This window comes from Botryllus schlosseri, chromosome 9 (genome assembly GCF_051294905.1).
Source record: "Botryllus schlosseri isolate E-star chromosome 9, Bs_hap1, whole genome shotgun sequence".
Classification (NCBI taxonomy): domain Eukaryota; kingdom Metazoa; phylum Chordata; class Ascidiacea; order Stolidobranchia; family Styelidae; genus Botryllus; species Botryllus schlosseri.
In genome coordinates this window covers 8568317-8592762 of record NC_137244.1, presented here as the reverse complement: position 1 = coordinate 8592762, position 24446 = coordinate 8568317, and the positions used below count along the sequence as shown (strand labels likewise).

Here is a 24446-nt window from a genome sequence, read left to right as displayed (position 1 = left end):
TTTTAGGAAAGTTTTCCGAAAATTTGGGGGGAGCGATGGCCCGTTTAGCTCTCCTCTGACTACGCCAATGTTCGCTGCTAATGTGTATAATATAAACATATCGATCTCACTCGTCACGAAGCGCCATGTGAGTAATGTTTCTGGTCTGCTCGCCTGGATTCCTAGTGAGTCGTTTCGAACGACCAACAATCACCTGGAACTGGTCTGCACGGTGGCGCAATACGGGACGCTCCACACCATCCACTCGCACCATTTTGACTAAGCAATGCGCCGCGGTCACAACAAAGCTGAATGAGATTCAAAATAGTTTAGGTATGGACCAGGGAATATTTCAAATAGTATTTATTCAAAATCCTAGCTAAAAATCAGTGAAACAGAACACGCATTTGATAAGAACTGGTTTTTGACTTTACAATTTTCCACATTAATGAAAAAATTGGTGAGTCCCGGTTTCCTTCTCTTACAGATTACTCCCAAAACATTACAGTATTCCTCCCAAGTGGGGAATCCCCTGGTCGTGAGGCGCTGTACTAGATAGTCTATGATATGTGGCCTCTGGTTCTGCTGTGTTGGTCATATCTGACCCGCACACCCCGGGCTACAGATTCCAAATTTTCTTATCATCAAACGGTTGTAGCCTTCCATATCATGAAATAATGCCTCGTTATCGCAACATCATGTCGTTGCACTTTTTATTATCGGTAATCTTATGATAAGCGGTGTCTCTGCATGCGTGTACTATAGTCGCGGTGGGCATCTCAAAAACGTTGAGAATCCCTGTTTCATAGCCCTTGCGGGGGCTACAAATATACTTAGCGGCAGATATGTTTCGAACGTGAAGATGGTGCGGTCGATATGTGAACCTCAGAAATTGAAGGTTCGTGTTCGCAAACGAACCCATTGGTAGGTCCTGAACTCTCACTCTGGCAGCATGAAAAGAAACTCAGGACTAAACGAGTATGCGCCTTGCCCATTTAAAATGATTCATATGGTTAGAAAACTTTGCTCGAAATATTCAGCTTTCCGCTTGTGAACACTGAAAATGTAGTGACTTTCTGCTATGGCCCGCAATCACACAACATCAAGAAAGAAATATACTTTAATTATCTGGTCAGCGAATCGTGCTCACTCAACCAATCAATTATTGACATCTTCGAAATTGATTTAAAGAATGCATCGTTTTCTGATCTAAAAAGTTTAGCAGACGTACGCAATCTTGATGTGAAATATTTATTGGATCATAAATCCAAATCCATCCGATTGGAGTGTCTGTTACTATGTAACTTGTTTTAAGGTAATATCTGTAGCAAGTGAAGAAATCGTTTCCATCTGATCAATATCAACGGAGGATATAGATTTTATGGAATTATTATAGTATTTGATTATTCCTTAGTTGATACATTTAGCGTGCTTAAAAAGTCAGCCTGTACTTCAGCACTATGGCAATAATGGGGCCTGAGTCGTCGCTAAGTATCAGAGATGAGCATGGATTAGGATTAGGTTTTGAAAAAACAGGATTTGTGAAATTTTGTCGGATTTGGATTGGATTTGGATTAGACATTTTTTTCAGAACGGATTAGGATTTGGATTGGATTCACCTATTTTCTGGGAGATTGAAATGTCGTGTGGCGAATGGCGACAAACTTTATTCAGATCAGTTATTAATGTACTTATGGTTACTAAGTTATCTTGAATCAAGTGAATTGTTGGTTGTGAAAGAAAATTTTCGAATCCCTCTATTGCATAAATTAGTATTTTTTCTGAATTTAGTTGGAATCGGATTAGGATTGGACATGGACTTGAATAAGAAAAAGTTTTGGATTAGGATTTGGATTTGGATTTCAAGGTTCGGATTTGGATTGGATTAGGACATAGAAATTTCAAATCCGCTCATCTCTGCTAAGTATCGTGTACTGTACCTTAATTACGAAAATACAGGGTTGAAATTCGCAACACGACGTTATGTGACGTCATAGGTTCGTGTTTCGGTCGCGATCACAATTCACATAGATCATATAAGAGAACCTTACAAAAATGTTTTCGTGTAGGGCTGCATTTGAAACAAAAATCAATTTAAAACAAACATGTTCAAATCAAGGGCCTTGTTTAAAACATGTTTTTAATTTTTATATTTTTTTAAAATCTATGACGTCACGAATATTCAATTGTGACGTCATAGTGGATTGACATTGAAAATTGAAAATATTGGGTAAATATAGCTCCTTTGACGAGATATCTGTACTATTGCTGTAGAACCGACTATTTTGAGGGTTCCAACCATCCCGTATCGATATACGTCGGCTATAGCGAGTGGTAATTGTCCGTACAACATGTTTTTCGGAGAGTGTTTGCACAATTACGACATAAATTTACAACTTAAAAAAGAACACATATTTTTTAAAGGCCTTGGTTTAAAACACTGTTTAAAACATGTCTTAAACAAAGTGTTTTAAAACACCGTTTGTTTTAAATGCAACCCCGAAGCAGAACCAATCCGGGGTTCACACCATCCTTACTTTCCGGGCATTTCGGTGTAGAACATCCGGTCTAATTACAAACGTGGTATCGAAATCTGAGTAATCACCAATTGTCAAAAGGGGTATGCCGGAATTATCTTCCATCACATTTGATTTTCATGTGTCCGAAGCTGAGTAAGTCAGCTATCTCTCGATATTCATTAACACTTTCCGACGTATGCATTTATACCATACTCACAAATTGCTAACGAGACTTGCGCTACAGAATGTAGTATGCGTTCGAAGAAGAGCCATCCAGGGAAAATTCTCAATTGTCGCTCTAGTTCCACCGACAATCTTTTCTCGAACTGCATCTGCAAATCGGAACGGGGATGTTTGTATTCCACATTGCGTCGTCTTCGAAGGTCTGCGTTTCACGAAAAATATTTGCAGAGCAAAGCCATTCGCTCCCTTTTCATATCCAGAGGTACGAAATAGAATCGATCCGGTGCTCCCGTTCAGTGTCACGATGTCTTTCGATGCGTTGTGTCCGCACAAAACGGTGTGTGGTTTATTGTGTTGCGATAAAATCACTCTATCGGCACAGTTATCCGTTTTCGTCAGATTAATGGAAATCACACGTATTTGAATATTGTATTGCTTGGATGGAGCCTCGATGCGCCAGTCGCACTTCGAGTTGGCAGGGTAGTAGCTCGAACGGTAGTTCGGGCTCGTGATGTAATCGCCGCTGGTGCGAACTTCCCCGCCACATCGCGGGTCTACAACGGTGATTTCCAATCGGAAACCCTTTTTGGAAACAGAGCTGTCGGTTCGGAAATTGAGCTCGAAAAAGCCTTGCGTGGTCACGGTAAATCGATGACGGATTCCAGACAAAGTGTATGTTTGAACGTGTACCGGATTCTTGGGAACAGAAAACTTTTCCGAAGTAAATTCACGTATTACGAGAACATCGGATGGGTCTTCCAAATCCAATTCGTTCACGGTTAGGCTCAGCATGTCACCTGAAAATATGACTGCGAATTTCGATCATTTTGACATCCTAATGAAGGTCGAGACGCGTGTTTCAATCGACATCATGTATAAATACAGGTTATAAGTATACGAATTCCAGTACACTGTAAAAAATAATCATGGGTGTACCCATAGTCTAGACCTGGTCCCACCTGAGTCATGTTGACATGGAAAAGGCCCATGATAACTTGTCGACATCCATGTAGACCTGTTGACATCCATGTCCCTACCCATGTCCTAATAATGCTTCAAATTGACCTTTCACCTCTATTAATGTACACATACCCTGTGGTTAGATGTATTTAGCTGTATTTGACATCTGGAATGTTTGCAAGAAAATCTGCGAAAAGTTCAATGAACTCGCTGACGCTGGCGCAAACTTCATGTTGAAAACGCAATATGTCGCCACTGTATGATGGAAACTCATTAGTCCATCGACAGATTCCCAAACGAAATGGATTGTCCACTTTTTCTGAAGAGTATCGCACTTCATCGTCGGGTTGACATTCTTCGGATCCTATAATGAATATAAATGTCATTACCATGCATGCACTATTCAAGGCACACGGGTTGATAGAATACATATGAATAGTTTCCAAGGTGGTTTAAAGTTGTATCAATCACAGCCAGTTAAGATGACAAAAATCTATTAGCACCTCATTACAATGACCTTGTCTATGAATTGTCTCGGTATGTACAAAATCTACTTTTCACTTGACAATATCAAGTATGCACACATGCACAGTCTTCCATTCCTTTACCTCTGCACCACTATACTATTTGATGCTACGACCTACTATATTATCCAATTATTAATAAATGGATGGATTATTGCACGGATGGGCGGTTAATCCAGGATTTGAAAACTTGTATTTTGGTGATTGCGACCCGGCCAAAGGTTGTTTGTGTCTTTTCTGGGAATTCCGAAAACAGAACTACTCGCTTTTTCAAATCCGCAAGTAAAACTAAAACTAGGACTAATCAATCACCTTATAAAATTCAAAACTAGAATTGTAACTAAAATTACTCAATTTTCAAAATCCACATATATAACTATAACTTACAACTATACAGTCTAGAACTTTTTAAAATTTGATACTAGAACTAGTACTAGCAACCTTTTAAAATCAGGAGCTTACGAACTAAATCACAACCAACAATATCAATGGTTTTTGACTGGTTTTCCCGCGAGGCAATGGCGCACACTAAACGCACATTGTTTGTAGGGCTGGGCATAATGATTCGAGCACTTGAATCTGAATTAACTATTATTATTATTATTGTAGTATTGTCTTGTAGTATTATTGAGCAAACCAGTTTTGGCCATTATCAACAACTCACCTTATCCACAATCAGGAAGCTGTCGAAGCGTTCATTGAAAATGGTGGGTATGCCGACCACCCAGTCCAATTTCTGATTACCTGAATGAGAAGTGAGAGATCAGCTCAAGTGGAACATTCGAGAAAAAAACGGTTTAAAAATTAAATAAATGCAGTTACAAAAATTAAATGAATGCAGTTACTGTTTGTGTAGTGTGAACTGCAAATATGGGCGTGGCAAAAAATATGCAAATTTCAACATTGCCTTAGGAACCAGACAGTTTTTAAAATCGGCAACTTGAAATACCCTATCTCTATAATATCTTACCAAGTAATGACCTTTATAAATCCGCAACTAACGAACTATAATACATCGAACTCAGCCAAGGGCAAAGTGAGCCCCGCTATTTTGAGAAGCATGTGGGGCCATTTTTTGGAATTAAAAACATAAAACCTACTTTTGAATATTACTGAATAAAACCATAAGCTGGATAAACTGAGCTGGAACGGAAATTGATTTACTTTGAAACCTGCTCAATAATGTATCGCGATAACATAGCGTACGTCCCTCCCAAGCTTGTATGCGTAATCCAGATTTAAAATCAAGTCAATGTAGCAAAGTCGTAACAATAAGTCACAATAAGTTACTCCTTCCGTATAGTTTGGTTCAAACCTTCTTTGTTGCCATTGTCAGTGCGCGTTTTGACTGAGACCTCATTATACATAAAGGGTGAATGGACATATCATAAAAAGAATGTTGAAAGCTGAAATGCAAAGAAGGTATGGAGCACTAAAGACAGGGTCGCAACTGCCGCATCCCAGACCCCTCAAATGGAGAGGGCCCGAGCTCGAAGCACCAAAAATTACTTCGTAAATGGACATAAATCCTATAATTTATGAAATTTAATTCAAATTTTCTTCGCGCGATATATAGTGACTAGATGTTTTGATAATAATATGGGTACCACTCTACCCGAAAGAACAGCTAATTTATAGAGATCAGCATTTCGGCGTCGGCCGTTAGCGCGTCAGGACACACCAAGACGTTGACAATGACGTTTCGGCTAACATGTGACTCTGCGAAGTGTGCTGCAAAAAAGCTCAACGAAGAGGAAATCTTGACCAAAAGTACCGCCACATGTCGGCCGAAACCGATATATATATATATGTCAATTTCATCAAGTCGCACTGTTAAGATATAGCCTACCTTTTAATGTATTGATATAAAAACCCGGATTACAGAGAATTCAAAATGTATCATGTTTAACATTATCTTGAATTAGGAGGGAAAATAAATATAAATTTTCATTTCGTTAATTAACCGTACTTTTCTCATTAGGCTATCTAATATCAACACATCCACGGAGACGTATTTATTAAAAATGTAATTCACTGCTCTCCATTTATAAATAAAATCAATACACTGGAGAATATAGCTGAACATGTTGGTTTGGCTCGGCACGCCAACTTACTTTCTATTACTGAAGTGGCCTGCAGAGAAAAATAATGGCCCATCCCTGAACCAACTAGATCTGTGGAATCACTCAGGTAGGCTATTCGATTTCAACCCACCCTCGCGATGACATGTGTTTTTCAGTTATTGAGCACCTACACAACTGCGAAGCTGGAACAAGAATTACTCACTTCCCGAAACCCGCAACTAAAATTTGAACTAATCATTTTTCACAATCCGCGACTAGAACTACTCGACAGATATTGACCGCCAACTAACTAAATTTGCGAAAGTATCTTACTTACCCATAACTTTTTGAATTTCTATCGGAATTTCTTGCGGTTGCAGGAGACTGAGTGCTGAGCTCCAAATCTTTTCCAAAATCTTTGCGGTCAAGTCAACATCCAAACAGGCTTGATTCAGGCAACATATTTTCACTTCTTCCAAAATCTGAACATTGTGACAGATTTACATCATAGCTAATTAATTAAGTTTGTCTGCAGGAGCCTTTAGTACTATCAGTAGTCTCAATTTAAGCACAGGTCGGGCTTGTGGTCGAGGATATGTCAGAACTATCGTAAATTATTTCAGGAATATATATATGTAGTTTGTTTTGTACTATCATAGAATTCTGTAAAACGAACACTTTGTGAGTTTGTTGCAAAGTCGCAGGTTGACTCAATCATGGCAATGTTGTGTTTGAAACCACTGCGTTAGATTGTACCTACCAAGGGAGCATGGGTCCAAACTGATCTTCATTCTCCATCAGTATTCTTGCTGATGTTCCATTTACGACACTGTCGCGGCCTGATTTAAAAGTTCTTCTCATTCGATCTTGCAGCATCTCTTCATCTGGCACCCTCTATTTCCACTCTGACTTATTTCCTTTTGATGCTCGTCGACGCTAAATTCGTCTTCGGAAGGGTAGATGTGTTGACTTTGCAAACAGCTTTCTCTGCACAAGTATAGAAGAGTCACGATAATACTTGGCTTAGCCATGGAAATATCTCTTCAGCGCAAAAATAGCAACGCGCTTGTAAGAAATCGATTGCAAGGTTGAAATTAAAGGGGCACCACTCTAAATATGATGTGGTCTCTTAAGAAATAATCTATAAAAAACTCCAATTATGATACCCGTAATTTTCCATGTATAATGCGCAAAATTTTCACGATTTTTTGCCCTAAAATCGGGGGGTGCGTATTATACATAGGAACGAGACGACCGATTTCGAATCGTAGGTCGAGGCCGTTCACAATTCCATTTGTGTGCCTTGGAATCCACTTTTATCAAAATACACCAACCAAAACTATGTCAACAAAAGGAGTTCGTGTATCACCTAAAAATAGTACATTGAACGCTCTCTCATTCGAAATTTCATGCTGGTGACGTCATATTTTGTGATACGATTGTTGATATACAATGTTCTTTCCAATTCTCTACTAGTTGCTGACGATTACCCCTGACGAGTGTCAGCCGAAAATATTCGGGTTCATTTCAATATGAATATACTATTTAATTGTACATAGGAACAACGCGCTTGAAAAAAATCTCCCTCGATAAAAAACTTGAAATCACACCTATCTTCATTCTTCATGATTGTTTCCAATCGCGCATCACTTTCAGCCATCGCGCGTAGTAATAAGTGGGAAGCGACGCGTGTATCCAATTAACGAGAGTCGTGTGCAAAAGCACGCGATCTCCTGCTGAGTTGGTTTGCCGTTTGTACGCGAGCAAAATTAGGTCACTAATAGACACTCGTGCGTGGCAATTCTCGCCAATTCATCGCGTCAACGACCGGCCCGAACAATCGCATACGCAATTTATACATACACAAGAGGCCATGTGCGCAAGATATAATCGCTTGCGTAATCAGTCGCATCTCCAACAGACCTGTTGCGCATGACATAAGCGTTAGCCTAGGCGCAATCGCATCTATAATAGGCATCGTGCGCAAGATGTCGGTTCGTTGGCCTAAACTAACTCGTTGCCGGCGTCGCAGGCTTTGGCTGCTATCTACTATCGTTTAGACACAATACCGTTAATTTTATAATGATTAGCAATCGCATCTGTAAAAGGTCTTCTCGTGCTCAAGATGTTGTGTCGCTAGCCTGAACTATCGCGCCACCCGCCTCGCAGGCTTTGGCTGCTATCTACTATCGTTCAAAGACAATCCCGCTAATTGTATAATGATTAGCGATCGCTGTGTAATGATTGTTCAAGACTGACATCGCAAAACAGAATGACATTGTATACGAAATCGGAACTATTCTATTCATGTACTGAAATGTAGGGCGCGTACTATACATGGGTACAGGCTTTTCCCCAGAATTTACATGCTATTTTAGGGGTGCGTATTATACATGGGGGCGTACTATACTTGGAAAATTACGGTAAATCCAATTAACCTAAATATAATTATTTTACTGCATTTTGATTTAATACAGTGTTCAGTATAACAAGTAGATTTAATTTCTTAGCCGTTTTTTTTATCTGGACCATACAGTGAAAATGTGACGTTCGTCAAAATAACCCCATGGGATATCACCAAAACCAGAGACAATTTGAAAACACCAAGGTCATATTTGGAATCAGTGTCGTTCGGAACCCCGAAACAACTCTTCGAATATGCGTTAAGAGTGTAATCCTAGTATAGTAGCCTACCAATTTATGTGTGGTAATAATTACTTACTTTCATCGTCTGTCAAGATTAGTCGTATTACTCCTTCATCTTGAATTGTCGAGAGATCATACGAGGCAAATGCCTCATCGTAATATAGAAGTTGAATATACTGTCCCCGATATTACTCCGAAATACAGTTCTCACAGTTTCAGCTATCTCAGATCTGTGATCCACTGTAATCACTCGTTCAGTCTTTCATGATCTCCAGCAGCCTCATTTTCAATGTCACAAATATCACAGGAGTAACATTACAAACAACTGCAGTATGTATATCTGTAAAATACAAATTTACATCAGGTTCTTATGTTTCTAGGGTTTTCAAATCTTGAATCAAAGGCTCGAGTATAGCATGATATCCCATATTTTTTAAAGCTGAAGTTTTTTCAATCACCTCAGGACGAATATTCCTCCAGTTGGATAAATACTTCACTCATTGCCCAGTACGGTACAAAATAAAAGTAAGGAAGCTTGTGAAACGTCTAGGACTACTAACGCATTACCAACTACCACATGATCTACAACTACATACAAATGCATACGCAGTAAACTTCGATCACTATTTGCAGCCGTTTGGCAGTTCCCGCTATATGCCGGTATCTGACTGAATACGACTAAGTTGCTTCAGGTTCGACTATACCCAGTGACGCATTGCAGATTCGGCGGATATATTACAACGAAGACAGGAACAATAAATACATCAATACTTACCATCCAATCCACGGCTTAATACAGCAACAAGCCATAAACTTTGCAACTTTCACAAAACAACCTATGAAATGACCGACTCCATCAAACTTCCTCTTTTTTGCAATCCTTTTGAATTGAGCGCTACGTCTATACTGTACGCATGACTGGTTTTGTAACCAGATAATCCGGAGTCATTATGGCTCCGTAACCGAACGGCTATGTTTGCGTGCGATGATGTAGCTATGTACGAATCACGATGTTTGTGTATTGCAATATATCCTGTGAGGATGTAACGATGTTTACTTGTCACTCAGCTGAAATAGCGATATAGTGAAATGGTCGAGGCCGTTCACAATTCCATTTGTGTGCCTTGGAATCAACTTTTATCAAAATACACCAACCAAAACTCTGTCAACAAAAGGAGTTCGTGTATCACCTAAAAATAGTACATTGAACGCTCTCTCATTCGAAATTTCATGCTGGTGACGTCATATTTTGTGATACGATTGTTGATATACAATGTTCTTTCCAATTCTCTACTAGTTGCTGACGATTACCCCTGACGAGTGTCAGCCGAAAATATTCGGGTTCATTTCAATATGAATATACTATTTAATTGTATATTGAAGTTCTGTACCTCCAAGAAGCTCTTGAAATGGTAAAGCGTCCTGCTTCTTGATCGGTAGGTCATATGATCAATTCCCGGCCATGTCAGACCAACGACTAAAAAACTGGTATCCGTGGCTATCCGGCTCAACGTTCAGCATTCAGGGATAGTATGGTTATCGCATTTCAATCGTCAAAGCATCTCAATGGTGAAAACGAGAATAAGTCTGATTTCTCTCTCCCCCTCTCTCTCCCCTATCTCTCTCCTCCCCTCCCCCTCCCCTCTCTCTCTCTCTCTCGCTCTCCTTTCTCTATGCTCCCTTTCCCTTCTTTCTCCCCCTTTCTTCTTTCTGCTCTATTCTCTATCTCTCCCCTATCTCTCTCCTCCCCTCCCCTCTCCCTCCCCTCTCTCTTTCTCTCTCTCCTTTATATATGCTCTCATTCCCTTCTTTCTCTCCCCCACTATTCTTTCTGCTCTATTCTTTATCTCTATCTCCTCTCTCTCCTTCTCTCCCTCCTCTCTTTCTCTCTCCCTCTCTCGCTCCTCTCTGTCTCTCTCCGTCTCTCTCTCTCTCTCTTCCTCTCTCTCAGTGACGATGATGATGATAATTATGATGATATCACTAAAGCTCAACGTGATACTCTTACTTGATAACCATAGACATGGCTCCCATCATGTCCCATCATGGAAGTTTTTGTCATGTCAACATGAGATTTTAAAACCATGTCGGTGTTTTCATGGAATTAACATGAGAAAGAGGAAGTCATGTCATTTCCATGATAAAATCCATGTTTAGTTTTTACAGTGTAGTGACTTGGCTTTTTTTAATCATTGAGCTATCCTGACTTTGCACGCTAATATCTCTGACAAAATATTCAATATCCTGAAAACTTACTCGCGATACATGCGAGCAATGAGTTAACTTTCAAAAGTATCCTTACTTTCATTCGTTTCTTTCGACTTTCTTATTGTCCAGCGGCAATCCAATTGTGATGGATATGATTTTGGATAACCGGGTGAGTAAATAGTAGCAGGCGCAGTTATCACAGTATTGATTCCATTGGGACAGTTTGAAGATACTATATTAGCTTCCTGTGGAATTGAGTATGGAGATGAAATTTAAGTTTAAATCAAGTGTGGAAATAACTAACTTGTTTTGGGAGCGATAATTTCGCGGTGTAGAAGACGAAGCTGTTAACTCCCCGAAAGCGAACGGCGAAATTTCCAATGCGTAAATTAGAGTGATAAGGTCTTTTCAGGAACATACCAACATAATATTTTACTGATCCATACTGCAAATGAGGGTAGAGAGCTCAGAGACGGACTTTACTGGGTTTCTAGAATGTTTGTATGTAGAGAAGGGGTGTCAAACTCAACTCGGGTCGCGGGCCGGCTTCAAAAGTTTTGATCGCTCGCAGGCCGGACCAGTCAAATGATCCAAAATGTTACCTCCAAATCCATACCTTTGTTTTCACCGGAATGCTTTATTATAACCACCATGCAAAATAGTACTATATATTATATCACGGATCATATGGGCTCTATTCCAGCAATGCCGTTATTCGCAAACAATGGAATTGACAAAATGTGATGATTGGCCGGTTGAATGCAGTTGTAAAGTAAATCACTAAAATATTCTATAACGATGATATAAGTTGGATTATTTCAATATTCTTTTTTGCTTCAATCATGATGTTTCGTTGGCCCCGCGTATATTCGTGGTGAGGAATATAAGAGATTGTTAACGAGGGCGCCGGAATTTTGTTCATCATTTCTATATCACCAATTCACCATTCGATATCTCTGGAGACCGGGACTGGGGCCTTTTGGCTCAGAGTAATGCAAGCTACAGTGCGACCAGAGATATTTGAATTCTATTCTTCGTGTAGCTATTATATTCGTCATGTATTTTACATGCAACGGTGTCGAATTGTCGTTTCCGCCTCTGTGAATAGTTATTATTTGGTTCATTTTTCCAGAAAACTCTGAACAGCGGGTGCACTATTTGCCTCACCATTATGCAGTGTCAATGTCGCCGCCTTGTTCCAGATGGTAACTTGAGTGACAACTCAACATTGTCGACCGATGGTTATAATGTGGCCGATAAACATGTTCGACATTTACTTCCATTGGAAATGTACTGTATAATACAATAGTTTTTCAATTTGCTCAGAATGACCTCACGGTCCAGATGGAATGGTCTGGCAGGCCGGGTGCGGCCCGCGGGACGTATGTTTGACACCCCTGATTTAGAGGAATGCTGCTTTGATATAAACCTTCATTACTATGATTTTCCTCGATTGCCTCGATCTCATCTTTCGGGTTTACAAATTTGATCTCGGTCAATCAGTGGATAGATAGCCAGTATAACGCGAATTAACAGTATTGAATTTATCCGGAATAATATATATATACGTTGAATTTATGAATAGGTATCGAGTTTCAATTTGTCACCATTTGGTAGAATATATCATTTCCTGACGGCGAAGAGTTAATGTGAGTGTTTAATTAAGCTAAATATATTATGGAACCGACGAACTCAGGGTGTACCGGTTATTATTATAACCATTACCATTACCAAGTTCGCGAACTGGTGTGAGAATTCGATAACCAAAAAAAAAGAATTAGCAATCTTCAATCTTCAAATAAAGATAGGTATTCATAATAGTAATATGTCACACTCTTCACGACAACTGCAATAGGCTACTCACATTCCCGGAACTCATCCCATACAAATGGTAGAGATAGTTCCAACCCCGATTTTCGCACGGAATAGACGACATACTGTATGCAAAGCGAAGTCTTCCCATCGTTGGGACTATCTCTTGTCGACAAAAATATATTGCCATGTCAAACCTGATAAAAATGAAAAGCATGGCATCATTGATGCTTTGTGGAATAGCCAATGCTTCCGTGTTTACGATGGTGTGTGATGAGAATTGAGCCTGATGAGAATGGGATTGTCACTGCTTTGTTGGCGACGGCTCCAACGTAACCTCATTGCATCGAACGACAATTCGTTGTCGATTCCTTTCCGTAGGTATCTGAGGGAAGAAGGGTCAAATACAGTTCATTCACAAAACGAGCAAAACTTTCTATCTCTAACACCGAAATGATATCATCAAATATTCTTTTGTAGAAACTCATGCAAACGAGCATAAGAACAAAAGCGCAATAGCACGTCGTAGTGATTATGAAGTTTCATGCAGAGCTACGCGGACCAAAGAACTTCAAGTATATATATTATGATTGTTGTTGAAGTCATTGAAATTCGCTGTATATCGTAGACCGGTTATGAATATGAAAGTAGTATCTGTAGGTGAAAGATGACAGTCGCCGTGAAATTCATTACAAAAAGATGACGGTTAGCCACGACGTTATCGTATCCAGTAATATTCCGGAAGATGCATTTCATAATTCCACGAAGACAAATCTGATTCTTAATTTCTCATATGAACAGTTTCGGATATCTCTCGGAATTTCTATAGTTTCATTCAACGGAGATTGGCCCCCGTAGTGTCACGTTTTTAAATCGAATCGTGTCACTGTAGCAGATACGGTATTGGTTAGGCTTACCATATTTTGAAAATGTAAAAAGAGGACACTTTTTCAGAAATTTGCAAGATGCAAAACCGGAGTAGAATTCTCAAAAACCGGTGAATTTTTCCCACTTTGTGATCGGTTTACTGAAAAAAAAGGTCATCACTTCTGCTCAGAGCTCAAAATACCGTTTTTCACTCCACATTGCCAGGTGGATGACTAAAAAAAAAAAAGGTCATCTTTTCGCTCAGAGCTAAATTCACCGTTTTTCACTCCGAAATATCCGCCGCAGCGTCACTTCTGTGCTAATTTGCGGCATATCACTCGCAATTTGCTCTATATCTGACCTAAATTTTCAAAAAAGAGGACAAAATCTCAAAAAAGAGGACAAAAGGGCGTCCTCCGAGGACACTTTCAAAAAAGTCAAAAAAGAGGACAAATCCTCTTAAAAGAGGACGTATGGTAAGCCTAGTATTGGTACATAGTTTTAATATAAGCTATTCAAAACGATTCGACTCTCAGGGCGCATCGCATTACATTTCTGGTGATCAAAATCTGACTGGTGCAAATTTATTGTTCACGTTAACTTTCGCTTCACGCGAACCGTACGAATTTGGAGGTTTCGATCGCAAAAGCAACTTGCCATTTTTGATAAACAACGAAATGAATCGGAAATTTTATAGATAATATGCTGAAATTTTTGGCATTTAGGTTTTGATCGCTGCATCGTGTAAGCAGCAGTATAATGAAACAAATAGGCTACCCCAGGCAGCCTTGTAACATTAGGCTTACCATACGTCCTCTTTTAAGAGGATTTGTCCTCTTTTTTGACTTTTTTGAAAGTGTCCTCGGAGGACGCCCTTTTGTCCTCTTTTTTGAGATTTTGTCCTCTTTTTTTAAAATTCAGGTCTGTTATGCCGCAAATTAGCACAGAAGTGACGGTCCGGCGGATATTTCGGAGTGAAAAACGGTGAAGTTAGCTCTGAGCGAAAAAATGACCTTTTTTTTTTTTTTTTAGTCATCCACCTGGCAATGTAGAGTAAAAAACGTTATTTTGAGATCTGAGCGGAAGTGAAGACCTTTTTTTTTTTAGTCAACCGACCGCAAAGTGGGAAAAATTCACCGGTTTTTGAGAATTCTACTCCGGTTTTGTATCTTGCAAATTTCTGAAAAAGTGTCCTCTTTTTGCATTTTCAAAATATGGTAAGCCTATGTAACATATAAATACTATAAAGGCAATTTTGGTTTAGAAATAAAAATATGGTATACATTGTTCAATAACGAACATGATCGACATTATAAGAACAAGCTAAATAAATTATGTCATTAGTCGGTGAATGTGCAATGTGCATTGTGCAACCGACCAATCCTCAGCATCGTTACATTTACAATCAACTCTATGCTAGCAATCTGGATACTTTCCGGATATATGGTATTTCGAATTTGTAATGTTAGTTCACCAGAACGCGAATTGTCATGGATTTGCACCGTTATTAATGCAACCCCACTTGATTGGAAGCGGGAAAATGCCCAAAACACCGATCCCTACTTTGAAAACACGATTCCATTTTTCACTATCGAGTATATCAGAACGTCTAACAATTTCCCTTTGGGCGGCGAAGAGTTCGTCGGATGGCAACAGTAAATCGAGCCTCTTATCGGACAAGGAACCGGGATATGCCTGCTTGCCGGGTTACACTCGTCGTCAGACAGTCCCCATAACGGAGGACCGAAATAATCGTTGTGATGTTCACAGGTATCAATGTTCCCTCGACCGATCTGAAAAGATAAAAGGTGAAAAGATGAAGGCGTGCTGTCGCGTTTGCTATACTCAGTACCCGCCAAATTGTCAATACACCTATTTTGGTTTAATTCGCACTATGCAGTTCTTGCAGCATTTGCAGCATTTTCAAGAAAAATAGAAATTAGAAAACAGCATAGAAACAATTACCAAATTAGATTGCAGTTAGATTACTTGTATTTCCCTATAAATTATTCTAATTTCATAAGTAGAATTACTTGGTTTTTCAGGCCTACTCAGTATACATGGAAATTGTGCTGATGCTCTCCTAATCGACACGTTAAATGCGTATGATTATGAACGTCAATTCGAGATTTAGAAGGAAAAATTTGGTCCATTGCGACACGCTTTATCCGTTATCCCTCACCTCATTGGCTTCAATGAAAACGATTGAGTCCCAGCACTCACGTTGATTGGAACCTTGCTTATTTAAGATTGCTTTTTAGGACAGTTTGTGGTAATGATGCAGGCAAGGGGATCATATGCATACAAACAGTTATATAATTACCTATTTATTGACGAAGGACATTATTTGCGATGCGCATTCTTATTTAGCACACAACTATTTCTCGAGTGTAAATGTCGATTCTCAGATCATTATTAGGTATTAGCATCTTATACTTCTTCCCTAAATCGACAATTGCCATGTGATCACTGCTCCCTATAAGATGCGCGTGAGCGCAATTGCGCAGTGATGACACGGTCTCTGCGCAAGAAGAATCTAAGCCGCGCACAAAAAAGGCGAAGTGATGACCTTTATTTTTTTTATTCGTTACGCACTGTTTTCCAAGGGACCGCGTAGAGCGTTGGTGAGTGCGCGCAGACTTGTGAAAAATTAGAGGGGACATTAGAGGTGCGTGTGACTAGTGTCAAATATAAAACTATGTAGTACAAAACAGTAACAAGATTCACCGATAAGCTCTATGCACACCTGTATCCAATCGTTGAAATCATCGAAGATTGGAGCCCATTGATCTCCCTCATAAGCTCCGTATATTGGCAGACGACCGGTATATCCACATACATCGCTTGCTTTGCATAATGATCTACCACTATCGGCGCAAGTTTGGTTGGCCGATGTCCAGGTTAATTGCTCTGAAGACACCAGTCGGCGAACCAGTCCATTGGCCGGTCGGATAACTTTGTACGAGAGCGAAAACGCCCCTCGTGCTCTGGAACTAATTGCGGTGGAAGTGACTTGCTTCATGTGATAAAACTATTCGACTATGACATCATTCCGTATTTACCGGTTGCTTGCGAAGACAACCTCGATCTCATTATCAACCGAGTAGAACGATGCAGGCAAAGACCGCCCGCAAAATTGCCCGTGGTTGCGTATTGCAAGTCTTTCCACGATGCAGAAGTTTGAGAGAGTGGCATCTGAAATCTGAAATCTTCGTTGCAGGGTAACCAGTCACAAACATCATAATTACTGCGGTAATAATAAAATAACCCATACAACTTTTAATCCAATGATTTTCAACCTTTTCTGGTGGGGTCATGGTGAGAATTTGAAAAGTGATGGTCAATTCTGCAAAATATGGCCCCACCTCGTAAGGGATCAAACATATTTTGGGTCCGTATATGACACGGGTTGGAAGCCTAATTCGTCAGAGGAGTTATCTCTAACCTATATTTTTAATTGTGAATATCTATACACTATGACGTCACAATTGAATATGCGTTACGTCATGGCTTGGAAAAAACAAAAATCAAAAAACAAAAAGCAAAAAAAAACATGCTTTAGATAAGGGCCTTGTTTTAAACATGATTGTTTTAAATTGATTTTTGTTTTAAACACGACCCTAACTGCACACATCGCGTTGCTCATCCTTGCGAGGCTCGTGTACTGCGAAGGATTAGTATTAGCGTAGGCTGACGATTGTGCCTGTTATTTGTTAACTTTCAGTTTCGTTCGCAATTTAACAGTCATTTGTAATTGAGCCTTCACGGATAGGCTGTTCTCAACTCTAAAGCGTTGGCGAACAACCGGTTGTTGGCGACTCTGAACGTCGCAAAATTAATTGTAAATCTTCCGCTCCTTCGGTTATATGATGCTGTAATCTGCCTGCTGTCTTTATGTGGGTCATGTCACTGATTACGACACCTGTTTGCATTACAACGATTAACGTTGGTAGATATACCATTAGACCTGCTTCTGCGCCAAGAAATTGCCATACGCAACTCGCATCCTGTAAATAACGCGTTTTCCTGCAATTGCCGCAAGCATTGTCGCACGTAAACAGGCTGTGCTATCCTAACTGATAACTTGAACTTGTAACTGACACCGGAAATGATAACGTGATGAAACCGCCTGTTATATAATATATAGTACATACAATCAAGTCTTCCGTAAGGCAGGCGTAAAAATATTGCTCTTCAGCGAAGCTTCGATCACTTAGCGATATGTACTGTTATTATGTATACAATTTGGATCACTTGATCGAAGTAACCGTCCAACATCTATACCGGTTGAAACTCCAAATATATTCAGATCAATGTTATTACTATATACTATTTATGTGACAAAATAACTCCAATGGCAACAAGTCATCTGCGGATGCCAATGTAAGTTGGTCAAGCATCCGTAATAAATTACAACACGATTTGAATGGGCGGAATGAATAACGCTTAAAATATGACGGCATCGCCATTTTAAAGGTCTTGTAGAGAAATGCAAATCCTCTAATATGGATTGGGTGGTAATGAATATATGTCAGTAATAACGAAATACCAACTGAAGTAATAGGCCTACTCACTGCGAAATCATCAGGGTTTTGCACCGGCGGCTCAAGATCCATTTTCGAAAATTGTATTCGCAAAACACTGCTGGGTGATCCGCGAATTTTCCATTGACACACCACGTTCCCTGTCGTTGCTATGTCATCTGAACCAATAATTCCTTGATCCCTTGCCTCAATCAAAATCGTATCTCCGTTACATTCGGCGTTCTTAGCTGGATTAGAGAAGAATGCTATGTGCGACCGGTCTTCAAATTTCGGCCCGTAAAATGTGAAGTCACGCGGATTCATATCGCCGCTACGATTCACTGATATAAATGTTCGAAGGTCACTTTTTAGTCCCAGAGTGACCACATCATACTGTTGAGATTCTGGGACTTCCTTCAACGACCCGTATAAATAAAATTTTAAGTTCCATCCTATTGGACACCAGCTATCGGAGACGTAGTATCGTTCGATCGACCGGTGCCTGATGATGAGGGGATTTCTATTTTGGCAGAAGAAAATAGGATCTTCGAATCGCCCGTCAACTTTAGTTGACATCAGAGTGAATCTGGCCACTTCACGAGACGATAATTCTGTTCCCGTCCATTTAACGAAGACTAATGAATCGACGCTCCCTTGTTGAGTCATCGAAAATGAATGATATCCAATGCCACGTCGTTTGGTAATACGAATGCGAACAGTAATTGGACGCGGGGTGATATTCTCAAAGTATGTTGCCCTTTTACAGCAATAAAACCCGCTTTTTGCTCGACAAAACGTCGAGAACTTTCTGCTGGTGTTGGTTGCTTCTGAACAATCCTGTCCTTTCCATACCGGCGGGCCTTCTGTTTCCGTTACAAGTTGACATTGTCTGGATCGGATTGATCCCAGGTACAACCATTCATTGTAAGAGTCTGCCACAGCGACATACTTGTCATTCGACACTTTTACCACAAATTTCCTTGGTATCTCCAAAGACAGTCTGTTGGCAAAAATGCAAACATCCTTCTTCGAGCACAGCTGCAATCCGGATGCAATGCAGCGGTCGGACGCATTTTTCCAAGTGATATCCCGCACTGATGGCACATCTAAATCATAAAACTGATTAAGGTACATGGCAGTACAATTGAGACTTTCGGCATGCGGTCAAAATGTCGCGACGATTACCACCACAGATCCTCAGGTGGGCTGCGGCTCTTTTTGTAATTTTGAAGAAAAGCCCTTGTATTATTCGTGCAAGTAAGAGCTTTCCAACGTCAAAAAAAATGTTATCGCGAAATTAAACTAATTTGTGTAATACAGAGGCCGGCTCACATTTTCGTGTTCAAGCCAGATTGTCGCAATCACTTTTCCGCGTGGCTCGCTTACTGACTAAAGTTACCAACAAAGTTATCTTGGATGCGTACAAACTATCCAGTATCCCAGGAGTTAGCGCAAAGCGACAAGAAGTTTGATTGTAGCAAGGAATTCAGCAAACATTACTTACATATCAAAAGATTGCTGTGATGCGTCGCGACCTATAATTTAAGACAGTGCTTCTCAACCTTTTTCAGTTCGCGACCCACTTTTCATCCAAATTTCATTGCGCAACCCATACACCCTTTCGCTACTGACGTTTAAACCACTGCCCGTGGGTGCCAGTTTTTAAGCTTTCAGTGCCTTACATTTATCTGGTCGCACCTAGCGTGATTAGGTTCCCGAATTTATGATGATATTAGGTCAATGATATTGGCAATTGCATACTACTATGAATTTTGGCGACAGCAATATTTGGAGACAGCCATATAGGCGCCTATAGTCAATGGAAAATTCGGCATATATATACCGAAGGTTTTGATCATTTTCGGCAGAGGTCTTCTCATTGTGGATCTTTTTGGAAGCACATTTCGTGGAGTCGTACGTTGGCCGAAACTTCATATGTCTTGGTTTGTCGTGGCGCGGTGAAGGCCGAAATCGAAAGGCCTATTTGTATATAATATGCGTATTATTTTATTAGGAAGAAGGGTACCCCTATTAAAACCAAGACATCGAACGATGTCAAATCGCGGGCGGCGCGAAGAAAATTTGACAGAAGATCAATATAACTGTCCAATCGAATACCGCATAATTTATGTTGATTCGTGAGATACTTTAGGCTCCTCTTCGAACTCGATGCACCAATTGGGGGTTGGGGTGCGGCAGTTGAGGTCCCGCATGTAACAGATGATTACTGATCAGATGAAAGACTTGTCTATAGGCTCCTCGCGATCTGATCTGCTTAACCCTTTTAATGGGGGGGGGGGGGTCACTGGTGATCCAAGTTCAAGTTCATCTCTCAATTACTGCAAATATATTTGTCGTAGCGGACTGCTTTTGGCTTCTATGGAAAGCCTGCTATCTTCTGATTTATATGATACTTAATTTGAAGGTATTGGGCATGACAATTTTCGAATACCGACGATCTTACACGAAGAGTTCGGCTGAAAATACCCATGCCTAAAATTTCCAGATATTTTCCGAGTGGGAAATATAGTCAGAAATTCTGCCAGAACATCAGAAGTCAACTCGTACGGTATTATGTGTAATTTATCACCATTTCGAACATCAAACCTTGTTCTGGGGAGTTTTGTGAGGGGGTTTGGTAATTGTGGTCACGCTTCGATGATTTTCAAGAACATAGTCAAGTTCAAGTCCAAGTTCGCGACGGAATATGAGTCATCAACTGGTTTACCATGCCTGCAAATGGTGGGATATGATAGGAGAAAGTATACCACGTTGTTTCATGCCATTAACTAGGCGGTAGGGGTCCGATTCGGTATTGATCTTGAACTTGACCATTATGACCACTCACTGACCACGCCCATATCTAAGTTTTTCATGTATTTTTGATTTTTCAATATCTGGCGAGCCGCGTGGCTTCGGTCATGGTTGACGGCTTGTTTGAAACCAGGCAACGGTGGCTACGCACTGAGGCATCATAGTGTCCTATATGGTGTCGACACAAGCAAATCTCACGGCTCAGTGAAATTGATTCACTTTACAGTTTCCATTTGGCTACAGGCAATTGGACGGTCATTTTGACCGGCTTGCCGAGCATTAAATTTGGTAGAATGGGTATAAATCGAAAGCTGACTCTGCACTGATTACGAAAATATAAATTTTATTCCGCTCGCGGCCCTAGAACCCCCACAATAAGCCTCTAATTTTTCATTGTTATGGAAATTGGCATTGTGACGCAACAATGCTGTCTGGCGAAATGAGAGACACAACAATGCTGTCTGGCTCCTTTTTTCTTGAGCTACTGTCTCGTTTCGCTAGACTGCATTGTTGCGTCCCAATGCCAATCTCCATAACAATGAAAAATTAGAGGCTGATTGTGGGGGTTCCAGGGCCGCGAGCGGAATAAAATTTATATTTTCGTAATCAGTGCAGAGTCAGCTTTCGATTTATACCCATTCTACCAAATTTGATGCTCGGCAAGCCGGTCAAAAAAGACCGTCCAATTGCCTGTAGCCAAATGGAAATTGTGACGTGATACAATTTCACTGAGCCGTGAGATTTGCTTGTGTCGACACCATATAGGACATTATGGAGGCCTCATTTTTGACTCTCTGACGCTACCCTGGGGGTCAGTCAGGAAAAATTAGAGAGAGAAAGAGATTTTTCAGAAAAACAGTTGGTTTATTTAGTCTTATAAAAAACCCTAGACATGGCATGGGGTGTCGATAGAGGGCGTAAACGGTAGAAGGCTATACTCCAGCCACTTTTAAACTGGAACAGCTCAGATTGAAGTCTTAGTGGGGTCACGGTGTGAATTTGAAAAGTGATGGTCAGTTCTGCAAAAACTGACCCCCCATTAAAAGGGTTAAGCGGTGTTTTAAAAGAGTCTGGATGTACATCGTTCTCCAAGTCGGCGGATGCGCAATCACAATAAAAAATGTCGGGCCTGATGTGAATGACCAATGACCATTGTAGTAGAAAAATACGACGAATACCACTTTTACCCAATAAACGTTCGGGAAGACTTTGGAGAAAAGAATGAAATTCAATCTCACGCATACCATACACAGTAGGCAACACACGCTGCAATCAATATGACTGTGGTGAAAATCAGGCTCACGAATTATTGTGAGCACAGCAACGTGGCGTGTGGCGCCTATGGTCGCAAAACAATTTAATTTGAAGGAGGTGCTAATGTACATTTACTCTTCTAATCTTGAGAATATTTGGAATATTTGGAAAATTGAATACGAAAGTGTAACATTTAAAACGTCTTCGCGACCCACTGGTGGGTCGCGACTCACCGGTTGAGAAGCACTGCTTTAATAACTCTTGCTTTAAGATGTTCTGTTAAGCTTCATATGCGCATCATATTGCCGCGGTTTCGAAAAATCAACCCGAATGCCTGTTGTCAATTTTCGGGTGATGGCATAAACAATTTGTATTTGCAAGCTTTGGCCCCAAACGATCAATTATAAACGAAAACAAGCCTATAGTGTAAAATATTCACTCCAATGGAGTTTGACCTATTTATACGTAGTTAATAAAGCCTATATAGATATATTTATATTTATATGGGATTGTTTAGCCGCGTAGCCTCCCGTAGTATCGAGATTAATCGATAAAGATATCTACTATACCGTACCAAGGGATTGTTAGCCCGCAGGCCTTGAAACGCGTTATGCCAACATGAACTTGATCGCTCGGTAAATTCGATAACATTACTTGAATACTTGGCCTGTGCAAAGTGTGATTAAGGCAATAAAATAGAGGTTACGTGTGCTCACCATAGTATTTCATTCTTTGGTTGATCACCGTTTCGACTGGCTCTGCTAATAGAATTGGTAAGACGGCAATAATTGAAAACGTAAGATTTTGTTGCATGTCAAGCACGGCTATATTTAATTAGTATATAACTACTGCGTAAGTACCCCTTTACCTGTGCTGATGGACATCTCTTGCAAAAATAACTTATTGATAGACGAGAGATAATACATATGATTCATCAAAGATACTTATAGTGTAGGCTACCTGCTGTCTGGACATACAAATACTCCCAGGAGAACTGTCATATTTCGAATTATATACTTTTATTTTTTACTTGATTTGTTGCCCTCGGTTCATTGATATTTCTGTCAGTTCAAAACACAGAACGATTCGGGCAAAATAAAAGGACGAAAAGACACCAACAACTAACACTTATTTTCAACTTTTATAGAGACATACCGACTGTCGTTGTCCATGAAGTAATCAATGTAGCCACAATGAGAACGTTCCGAACCGTTGAACAATTCTGACTAAACATGCTACTGCTCTATTCGATCTTACTACGCACCTAGTAAAGAGAGAGTAACGATTCCTAAGCTACTAACTCCAAAAGAATGTCTATTTCAACACGTGATAACTGATCAACAACAATATCAACGATGAAGTGACTTCCGCATATTTCAATATCATAATCGAGCGATGAAAACGAAGTCGTCAATTCGTTTTATCCATATGTTAGTATCGTAATTAGACTTGGGTTGCGTTTAAAACAAATATTGTTTTAATACTTTGTTTAAAACATGTTTTAAAGAGTGTGGTAAAATATTGCCTTTAACAATGTTTTTTATATTTCAAAAGTTGTAATACTATCTCATAATTGTGTCACTCCACCAAAACATGTGGAATGAGCTGACGGACGATTTTCACCCGATGTAATCGACGTATACGACATGGCATTGTTATAACCCTCGATATCGTCGTCAGTTTATAGCAGTGACGTGCGGTCCAATGAGGCAGGAGAGGCAGTGCCTCGCCTGTCGTCAGGGCGAATAAGTGAAAATTGTGAAAACCCTCCATGAGTCGATGATTATTGATATTTTACATCGATGTTCATAAATGACTAAATATGAACATTTTTTCACACAACATCATCAATTTTCATAATTATCATTCAAAAATACAGCGCGAAAGGAGAGTTGCGGCACAGGTGAGGCACGGGCGCGTCGGGCCTCACCTGCGACAATGCGATTCATCATAAATAGATCGGAATTCATACCAACTGGTATCAATCAAATACTATCGTCACACTGATTCCGAAAATCCCAATATTAACAGTGTCAGAGCACCAGAACCCCCTCAAAATCGCCAATGAAGGTGAAATTCGGCATTATTACAAAC

At 40.1% G+C, this 24446-nt stretch overlaps 2 protein-coding genes and 1 long non-coding RNA gene across 4 annotated transcripts in view; 1 reads left to right on the top strand and 2 right to left on the bottom strand.

Moving 5' to 3' along the window:
* The window catches only part of LOC145447120 (uncharacterized), a 32241-nt gene extending 8210 nt beyond the window's left edge, over positions 1 to 24031 (bottom strand). Inside the window, exons 1-12 of the mRNA XM_080325538.1 lie at positions 23508 to 24031; positions 23069 to 23113; positions 18336 to 19390; positions 16824 to 16963; positions 16508 to 16754; positions 15325 to 15554; positions 13157 to 13279; positions 12947 to 13091; positions 11387 to 11527; positions 11177 to 11327; positions 2716 to 3478; positions 111 to 287 (exon numbers count right to left, since the gene is read on the bottom strand). Coding sequence (XP_080181664.1) covers positions 111 to 287; positions 2716 to 3478; positions 11177 to 11327; positions 11387 to 11527; positions 12947 to 13091; positions 13157 to 13279; positions 15325 to 15554; positions 16508 to 16754; positions 16824 to 16963; positions 18336 to 19390; positions 23069 to 23113; positions 23508 to 23586 — 3296 coding nt within the window. The 5' untranslated portion in view covers positions 23587 to 24031. The remainder of the gene's footprint in view (positions 1 to 110; positions 288 to 2715; positions 3479 to 11176; positions 11328 to 11386; positions 11528 to 12946; positions 13092 to 13156; positions 13280 to 15324; positions 15555 to 16507; positions 16755 to 16823; positions 16964 to 18335; positions 19391 to 23068; positions 23114 to 23507) is intronic.
* Positions 3773 to 9343, bottom strand: LOC145447137 (uncharacterized). 2 transcript variants are annotated; one of them, XM_080325559.1, is made up of 5 exons: positions 8951 to 9343; positions 6989 to 7215; positions 6566 to 6710; positions 4830 to 4909; positions 3773 to 4005 (listed from the first exon to the last, which is right to left on the bottom strand). In XM_080325559.1, the coding sequence occupies exons 3-5, from the start codon at positions 6567 to 6569 to the stop codon at positions 3781 to 3783; spliced, it is 309 nt and encodes a 102-aa protein (XP_080181685.1). In that variant the 5' UTR covers positions 6570 to 6710; positions 6989 to 7215; positions 8951 to 9343; the 3' UTR covers positions 3773 to 3780. The 2 variants fall into 2 exon arrangements, with proteins under 2 accessions (XP_080181685.1, XP_080181684.1); XM_080325558.1 differs by lacking the exon at positions 8951 to 9343 and having other exon boundaries at positions 6989 to 7468.
* Positions 13796 to 14067, top strand: LOC145447149 (uncharacterized). The gene is made up of 2 exons (XR_013917472.1): positions 13796 to 13916; positions 13987 to 14067. It is a non-coding gene; the product is annotated as an uncharacterized LOC145447149 (long non-coding RNA).
* Positions 24032 to 24446: the final 415 nt, after the last annotated feature.

Coding starts and splice junctions, on each gene's coding strand:
- LOC145447137 (XM_080325559.1), bottom strand. Junction 4,006..4,829: donor GCTTCCTGATTGTGGATAAG/GTGAGTTGTTGA, acceptor TATTCATTATAG/GATCCGAAGAATGTCAACCC.